The sequence below is a fragment of the Zingiber officinale genome, chromosome 8B (assembly GCF_018446385.1).
Source record: "Zingiber officinale cultivar Zhangliang chromosome 8B, Zo_v1.1, whole genome shotgun sequence".
Taxonomy (NCBI): Eukaryota; Viridiplantae; Streptophyta; class Magnoliopsida; order Zingiberales; family Zingiberaceae; genus Zingiber; species Zingiber officinale.
The window spans coordinates 39,299,190-39,308,706 of NC_056001.1; the positions used below are offsets into that span (position 1 = coordinate 39,299,190).

The window sequence follows — 9,517 nt, forward strand, 5'->3', positions numbered from 1 at the left end:
GGGTCTTAAATCTTTTTAGCTCGGGAGAAGTAGGCGGTCCGACTTGCCATTTGGTTTGGAAGGGAACCCGCTCGGGGAGACGAAGATAAAAGTAATACTCCTTCCAATGTTTATTGGAGGAGGAAAGTTTATCAAAGAAGACTAGGTCGGGCCGAGCCTGGAATAGATAGGTACCCAGCTCGGACTGCTTGGGATAATAAAAATAATAAAAAAAATTCGGGTGGAGAGGAATGCGGTGTATCTTGAACAATACCACCACTCCACACAAAAGGCGAAAAGTGTTGGGAACTAATTGGGCGAGCGGGAGACCAAAGAAATTACAAACGTCGACGAAGAAGGGGTGGAGAGGAAACCGCAGACCGGTTGTGAATTGGTCGCAGAAAAAACAAATAGCTCCGCGCGGTGGTTTGTGCGGCCAAGCGGATGGTGAGGGTAAAACGAGTTCAAAGTCGGACGGAATATCATAACCATCAAACAAGGTCTCGGCGTCGCGCCGATCGAAGCGAGACTCCATGGTAGTATACCAGGGGCCTAACGTGAGGTCTGCGGGTCGGGAAGAACTGGCCATTGTCCGACCGAGCAAGAAAACAAAAGGCAAGAAAAAGACACACGGCAGGAGGAAGAAGATGATGAAGGGGACAGCGACCAGAAGACAAGAACTTGACAAAAAAAAACACACAAGGGAAACAGAGAAGAAAGGCGGAGGAACCTTACAAAGAAGCTGAGGATCGAAGGAAGGAGGCGGGGAATCGTCGGAAAATGGAAAATCGGAGTCGCCGGAACGCTGAAGCACCAAAGAAGGCTGCGGGACACGCGAACGCAAAGGTGCGGCGGAGGAAGAAGGCGAAGGCTTTATAAGGTCGGGCCCGATCAGTCTCGGCCGTCAGATGCAGGTCACAGGAACCGAGGCCTACATCGGGCCGTTCATTTCAAACCGCCGATGTCCCATCGAACACATCGCCGAGCCGTACAATGACACCAGCGGAGGCTCCACGTGGCGCCATGCCACAGGGGCGTATTTAATGAGCGCCATTACGGCGCGCAGCGCGCGTGCTCGGTCTTAATGGAGAGGATTTGCACGAATTCTGAGGAGATCCGAAGGGCGTTAGCGTTGACCGTCGACACGATAGCAAAGCCAGAGGCAGAGCGGCCGTGAGGAGGAACATTCCAGAAAGTGGCAGAGCGGTGTCACTCCGGCCGACCGGCAGTCCAGTCAGTCGGACTTAGCGCCTCCTTCGACTAGACTTAAAGGGGAGGCATGTGATCCGGTGGTAAGGACGGGGGACCCTCGTGGGCGGAAGGTCAATGACACGTGGAGGTCAAAGGTCAAGAGATTCAACCCTGAGACCCGACCGATCGGACGGAGATGCCCGACCGGCTGGGAATCCTCCAAGCCAAATGAAAGACAACCCGACTAGGGGTCGGGTTTCCGATGCTCAAGGTAAAAAGGTTTCAGGGCCAGGCGGGATGTCCGTTCGGTCGGGGCACAAGGCAACAAAGACATGCAGGAGCAATCTCATCCGAGCATACGACCGGGAGTTCTCACAGTCGGACCGATACCTACAACCGGGGGCAGAAGTGATATGCCTGCCGAGCGGCCGAATCGCTCAGCCCTGGAACAGACAAGGAACGCAAGAGGACAAAGGAGACAGGGGATAACATCATCCTCGAGACATCTGCCGCCGACAGGGAGCAGGGTTGGCGGTCGAGCCGTACGCAGGATCATACGGTGGAAGCTTCCACCGTCACATCCGGGATATGCTCGGACGATTGCGGAATGACGTCAGAGGTACTTTTCTGACATGGGCTTGTTAAGGTATGTTTGGGGAAGCGTGCACACATCAAGAAGCGTGCCCGCGCCTCCCCGGGGTCCTATATAAGGGCCCCCAGACGTCGACGAAGGTATGCGCAATCCTCACTGTAGCCACAGTTACGCTGCCTCTCCCATTTCTCGTTGCCTGACTTGAGCGTCGGAGGGCCGTCGTCGGGAAACCCCTCCTGACTTGGCTTCTTTGCAGGTCCGTCGAAGATATTCATCGCCGACTAGAGACAGCGGAGCGTGTCACGTCCCCAGCGTCCGTCGACTCAGCGCTCGGACAGGACCATCGACAATCAGAGGTTGCAAAAAAAATTTATCTTCTCTTAGGATTGATTAGACCAGGAATAAGCACAGTAAGGAACATAAATTCATTTTTCATGCACATCAATTGCAGTAAATTGTACAGTGTTAATATAACTAGCCAAGATGAATATTGTTGTCCCGACTAACCAAATGGCTAAAATTCATCTGTGGAAAGTCTCAATCTCACATTACGTGGTTCCATTGTAAAGAGGAAAATATAATATCAAGATGTTTTCATACAGAGGAATCACAAGAATGGCATATTATACCTCCTTCGTGCTCATGCTCATGATGTCACATCATGTGGAAAGTTGTAGCAGCAGATGCATACAAGTATTGAAGTCTAGAAGTTAACGAAAAGTAATATATCACTTTCTAAGCAATATTTTTTTTCTTCTATCCCAGTATGCGAGTACGATACTTATAACAAAGGTGAGTACAAATTCTGTATTCAATAAGTTCATTATCTTTATTCTAAAATATCATGCAATTGTTTATACTGTTGGATCGTAAAGTTTGCTAGAGGGGAGGTGAATAGTGATTGTCGAAAATTCGTTATCGAGTAAGCAGCGGAAACAGAAAAATAAATACAACGCTAACAAAATTAATTTTACTTGGTTCGGAGCCTTCGACGACTCCTACTCCAAGGCTCAGGTCCCGTGGATCTATATCGATGGGAAATCCACTAAAAACCTCTTCCGGTACTCCCGGAAGAGAGAATCGAGTACAAGAGAAATTAGGTCAAGTGCAACACACTGCACTTGTCCTTTTATAGTAATTAAGTATTAAAATATATATTACCAACACTTTTTAGGAATTGAAATGAGGCACTTTGTGTTGATATCAGTCTGCCAGGCGCGATCGAAACTCCTTGGAGCAGTCGTCGAGCTTGGCAGCTTTACAATATAATCGTAGTAGGAACCGGAAGCAATCAGAAACTTCAATGCACGTGTAATAGCTTGTATATACTTTCTAATTTAAACTAGTGATCGGTAGAAAATTTTTATAAGATAGATCGGTCACCTCTAAAGATAAGATTAGAGTAAGAAAAAATTACCAATATAATAAACACTAATATAATAAGTTTAATAATCAAACTCATGGGTGTTGGAATGAGTGACTCATTCAATATACCCATGAGAAAATAATTAATTAAGTTGGGTAACGTCGAGCTTGGATGGCTGACTTGATCTTATAAAAATTTTTCATAAGCCATCAGGGTACATCAGGAAGTACTAACGGACGATGACCCAAAATTCTAACATCCCTTAGTTGTAAGTCGTATTTAGAGAAAAAAATCTTTGTAAATACGTTGTAGTTGGGAATTGAAGCGTGAGTGCATGAGAGATAATTGAGCGTCCTTAGTTTTAATATACCGATTAGAAAAAAAATAATAAGCTCAGTTAGCCTCATTGACTAGCCCTGAGGGTGACCAGCCTGACCCAATTGGCCCATTGAATATTTCCACCGACTACTAGGATAAATCGGAAAGCGCGCGACGGGGCAACCAAAGAGCCAAGCATCCTTTGGTCGCGTGTCTCATTTGGAGGATTCAATATACACATTAGGGGGGAAAATGATAAACCTAGTTAACCTGATTGACTAGCCCAGGGGTGATCGACCTAGTCCCACGGAATTTTTCCACTAGCTATCAGGATAAATCGGGAAACGCATGTAACGATCAGCTCAACAGTCCAGTATCCTTTGATTGGATACCCTATTTGAAAAAAAAAAATTTACAAATATATCATACATTGAGATTGAATCACGGATATATATATATATATATATATATATATGATAACCAAAATATTCTACTATAATATCATACGCCAAAGACCTCAATATACCCGTTAGAGCATCTACGGTTTCTCTTTCAAGTATTCTCATTGGAGGGGAATATTTGAAAAGTATTCATAGGAGATTTCTCTTTGTGGCATGCAACCGACAAGCTTTTGGGTGAGCAACGATAAATTTTATATATATATATATAAATTAAATCTATTTGGAATCTATCCACCTTTTTTTTAAAACACGAACGTTGTGTTTTTTTTTGAAAAATTCAACCAAAGTTTTTGAAAAATTCAACCAAGGTTTTGTATTATTTTTTTAATAAAATATTAATATTAAAATAATTATTATATTATATTAAATAATATGTAAAAATATTTATGAATAAATAATAGATGAAATATATTAAATTAAAGAATTAAAAAATATAATTAATTTTTTAAAATATAAAATTAGATATCAATTAATAAAATAAGTATAGGATCTATAGATATCTAATTGGGATGAGACATCAGTGTGACTAACTATTATTATTTTCAATTGATGTGTATATATATATATATATATATATATATATATATATATATATATATATATATATATATATATATATATATATATATAGATCTCTAATTGGGATGAGACATCAGTGTGACTAACTATTATTATTTTCAATTGATATATATATATATATATATAGATCTCTAATTGGGATGAGACATCAGTGTGACTAACTATTATTATTTTCAATTGATGTGTATATATATATATATATATATATATATATATATATATATATATATATATATATATATATATATATATATATATATATATAAATGATATGCTACGGACAAATTCTGAACGGATCGTTGTGGACTTATGCCATGTCATTCGATGAAATTTCCTGATCGATCCAGAGACCGATCAGGAGGTTCCCTGATCGGTCTGGTGACCGATCAGGAAGGCATGTCCACAACGATCTGCTCAGATTTTATCCGCAGTATATCATTTATATATATATATATATATATATATATATCCGGGCATTCAAAAGTGATCCTAGCTGCTCCGATTTTCAAAAGTAAATCGGAAACCGGATGTACAGATAACAAACCTCTTGACTATGTGATTTCTCCTTCCATTGAACTTCAATACGAATAAATGATGATAATAGTGGTTTGCATCCTGTCTGAGAAAAGTATGCACCGAATCAATGTCCTGGAACAAGTCAAATCAGAAATATATAATTACAAATTTTATAAAGAGTCAAATTAAAGAATTGACCATCACCCATGACTTCATACGAGTATATATAAACAGACCATCCGTTCCGAGACGATCTACCAAATGGAGGACAAGAAGATGATCATGGAGAAGAAGGCGGCGCAAGTGGTGGTGGCGGCGGCGTTAGAGGAAGAGGAGGAGGAGGTGTTCCTTCCCGGGTTCCGGTTCCACCCCACCGACGAGGAACTGCTCAGCTTCTACCTCAGGCGGAAGGTGCGGAGGAAAGCCTTCTCCATCGACCTCATCAGGGAGATCGACATCTACAAGCACGATCCTTGGGATCTTCCAAGTAATTAATTAATGATTATTTTAAGATTTTTTTTTTTAAAAAAAAAATCTCGGTTTCATGTTTTAAACTGATATTTGTTATGAGCAGAGGTCGGTGGCGGCGGAGTAGAGAAGGAATGGTACTTCTTTTGCCTGCGAGGGAGGAAGTACAGGAACAGCATCCGGCCGAATCGCGTCACCGGCTCAGGCTTTTGGAAGGCCACCGGCATCGACCGCTCCATCTACGGCGGCTCTGGCGGCGGCGACGCCTGCATCGGCCTCAAGAAGTCACTGGTTTACTACAGAGGGAGCGCCGGAAAAGGCACCAAGACGGACTGGATGATGCACGAGTTCCGTCTCCCTCCTCTTTCCGACAACAACAACAACAATGAAAAGCAGAGCACTCTGCAAGATCATCAAGCGGTGTGTGGATCTATTCTTGTTCGAGAAAAATCTTGATCGACCTGATGATTTTATTTAATTTTTTTTTTTTTTTTTGCATGCAGGAAATTTGGACGATATGTCGAATTTTCAAGAGGGCGAGTTCCTGCAAGAAGAGCAAATCTCCGGTGAAGTTCAGCGAGAAAACCGACGACCTTGCTGCTCCGAGCGACTCGAGCTCTAAGGCGAGTAGCTTCGAGTCCGATCAGGCGGCCGCCTCCTCCCCTTGTCCGCATGAAGAAGGCAAATCCGCCAGAAGCAATAATAATAACAATTATTATAATTGTTATTACGAGGAAAATAAGAGTGATAATTTTTATGAAATTAATAATGGAGGGCAATATCTATGGAACAATTATTCGTTCGAGCAACTGGCTCCGGAGCCGGCGCCGGAGACGACAGGCTTCGAGGTGAACGACTGGTTCAACGACGGCAACTGGGATGAGATCGAGCGGATGGTGGAGGCGTGGAGCTGATGAACGACCAAAGCGTCGGCTATCAGTATCAATACTGATAACTTTATTTTTGATTAAAAAATATTTCTATGTTATTAAACTATATATATACACACGCGACGATTATACCCTACACACGCAATGTGTGTGGGTTACATGTGTGGGCGTCTGTCATGCGGAGAGGCACTTCCGATGAGGTGCCTCCGTGCATGTGAGGGGCAAGCACGCGCGTCGCGAACAGACGTTGTATTGGCTATATATCAACAGCGTGTATATGTATATTTTAAAGGAAGGAGAAAGAGACAGATTAGAGGGGTTTTTGCAATATTTTTTTTTTACATATAATGTTTTTTAGGGGTTTTAAAAATATAATGCATGCATTAAGTATAATCGTCTTTAGTTAAAAAAAAAATTATTTACCCTTAATTTTAACTTCGTGTATTGTCAGATAGAATTATAATTCCGTCATTAATTATTGATAAAGAATTATAATTTTGTGATTAATTTCATTCTTATTAACCAAAAATAATATTTAACTTATTTAATTAATGATGAAATTAAATTTTTGTTGCTAATTGATGAAATTATAATTTCCATCGCTAAGGGTTTCCTTATTTTTTTGCTCTCCTCTCATTCTCTCATTCTTTCCCTCTTACCGATCCCTAATCTGCCACGTCTCTTCTCTAACACGATCTCTTCTCCGACATGTGGATAAACCTCTCCCCTCTCCCCTCTCCCCTCTCCCCTCTCCCCTCTAGCATTGTGCTCTCCGTCACGGCACTACAACAAAAACCTTCATAGACATCGGTTTTCCACCGGTGTCTATTTCATTTTCGATCGATGTCTATGAAGCCGATGTTAAAAGTCTGTCATTTTAGACATCGGGTTAAAACCGGTGTAGTATCACTTAACGACACCTGTTTTATAGCGGTGGAAAATCGATGTAATATTAGTTAATAACACCGGTTTTACAGCGGTGGAAAACCGATGTAATATGTATATTTTTTCACAAATTTGATTTCCGAAACCATGAAAAATCGACAATAAAAAAAAACACAAGTATTCACAAATTATACAAATATTCTTCATTCAATAATATCCATAAAATACAAAAATATTAACAAATTATATAAATAATCTTCTTAGAACAATATCCATAAAATACTCAAACATTCTTTTTACATCAAAAGTTAGCTAATAGATATACTATCCCTAACCATTAATGGGTACCCCACGGAGCAGTAGGCCTCACTTCCTGTCCAGATCCAACATTCAATCCTTTCCCTAGGTCCCATAGCATAGTTCAGTGGTCGGCTCTGAAGTCCTCAGTGGTAGAAGTCCGACCCCATTCTCCTTTTCTCGTTCGCTCCTCCCTTTTCCCAGTCATCCCTCTTCCCTGTCATCTGTGCAATTAGTTTGTAAATTCAAATAACCAGAACATGAGAAAATATACATATTCAATGACATTCAATAAAATATATAATATAGTTAAACAAAGTGAAAACCTTGACAAAATTAAGACTCCAATGGTTTAGTCATGCATATTGCATAGAGTTCAATTGAGGAGTAACAACTAAGAACCATATAGCTGACCAAATAGTTAGCAAAAATATGGGTTCATTGATGTTGATAATATATTTCTCTGTCCTATTTACTAATAACCACCTGATATGGGTTCATTAAAACATTTTGTCATATTTTGTCAAAATTAGAATCAACTAGCTATAGACTGAAACTGAGCCTAAGCAGAATCAGAATCATAAACTTGCTGAACAATCTTAGGCATCCTACAATAGATTATCCAAAAGTTGCAGAACAAAGTTGTAAAAAGCAGTAAAAGATTTGCAACTCTTATTCGATGCATAACAACAATTTTGATTTTGACACACGAGGCATTAACACCTGTTTTAACTTGACGCTATCTACTTGATAAAGTCAAGCAAAGACATTTACCTTCACTTCGATCCTTGAATCCTCGAATAATACATGCAAGACTCCAAGGCCTTCCACCAGAGCATGCTTTTGCTCCACCTTTTAATATGCCATTGTGTTTCTTCAGTATGAGAATATGTCATCTTTTGTCAAACAATGGGAAGGGTTTCACTTACATATGCACGAATCTATATATTCATCAACAACATCTTCCTGCCAGACGAATCTAATGAAGGTAAAGGCACACAAATAATACAAAAAAAAAAATTCTTCTGAGTGTGTGTTGATAAAATATGGCTACGCACCTTAAAAGTCCTCATATTTAACAGAGAAACTTTTCCACCTGATACAGACGTTGCATAAGAGTCATTCTTAGATAAACCAATACAAGTAGTTGCTTCTTCTGGATTGTTATCACTCCTTTCATTGGTCATAAGAATACCATTTGGTGGCTGACGGAGCTGAGGAGCAACAGATGCAGTTGACTGAACAAGCAAAGCAAACAATCAGCACTAGGCTTATAGCAAATAGATAATTTCTTACAACTGTTTCTTTCTGACCTTGCCCGATGGATTTCGTTCATCGCACGGCCACTGCTAGAATTTATGCACTGCATTGGAACCAAGTGCTAGTAAACTGCATCCAGAAGAAAAACTGCATTGGAACCAAGTGCTTTGATTTTACCATCAGTTGAAGTTGAGAAGAAAAACTTCACAGATAGAAATAATGAAACACTAGAAATATATAATTCTGTTTCTGTCCAGTATACTGTTTCTGTCCAGTTGAAGCATCCCACACCTATTCATCATGCAACGGAACCTGTTAAGAACATACAATTCTTCTTGTACAATCTTCTGACTGATCAACCACATGGTTTTACTCACTTTAATTGCCTTGTCATTACCGCAAGTGATGATCGAGAGAGTCTTCTTGGGATAGGAAAAGGCAATGTCATTAACACTGCCTATATGAGCATCAATCTGCAGAACAAGATGCTATCATCATCATCATATATATGGTTGCCAAACACCATAACTATTAACTGACCTCCAAATGTTGTCGTAATTCTTCATTTAAATTAAAAGCATAGATCTGCACTAGATGCTTTGAAAATGCAACACCTATTAGTATCACAAAAGAATAACAAGAATTTTAGTTTGATGAACTTGATCAAAATAATCCAACTTTATTTTTTTGCTTCGGCATACCAAGAATAGAACGT

General features: G+C 40.2%; 1 protein-coding gene across 1 annotated transcript; it reads left to right on the forward strand.

The window, feature by feature from the left end:
• Nucleotides 1-5,263: 5,263 nt before the first annotated feature.
• LOC122017321 (transcription factor JUNGBRUNNEN 1-like) lies at nt 5,264-6,670 on the forward strand. The gene is made up of 3 exons (XM_042574903.1): nt 5,264-5,489; nt 5,577-5,890; nt 5,974-6,670. Exons 1-3 carry the CDS (start codon nt 5,264-5,266, stop codon nt 6,382-6,384), a joined length of 951 nt encoding a protein of 316 aa, XP_042430837.1. The 3' UTR covers nt 6,385-6,670.
• Nucleotides 6,671-9,517: the final 2,847 nt, after the last annotated feature.

Excerpts from the sequence above, each read along its gene's own strand:
- LOC122017321 (XM_042574903.1), top strand. The coding sequence starts at position 5,264 with ATGGAGGACAAGAAGATGATCATGGAGAAGAAGGCGGCGCAAGTGGTG. Across the intron at positions 5,490-5,576 it reads CGATCCTTGGGATCTTCCAA|AGGTCGGTGGCGGCGGAGTA; the intron begins GTAATTAATTAA and ends TGTTATGAGCAG. Across the intron at positions 5,891-5,973 it reads CTCTGCAAGATCATCAAGCG|GAAATTTGGACGATATGTCG; the intron begins GTGTGTGGATCT and ends TTTTGCATGCAG.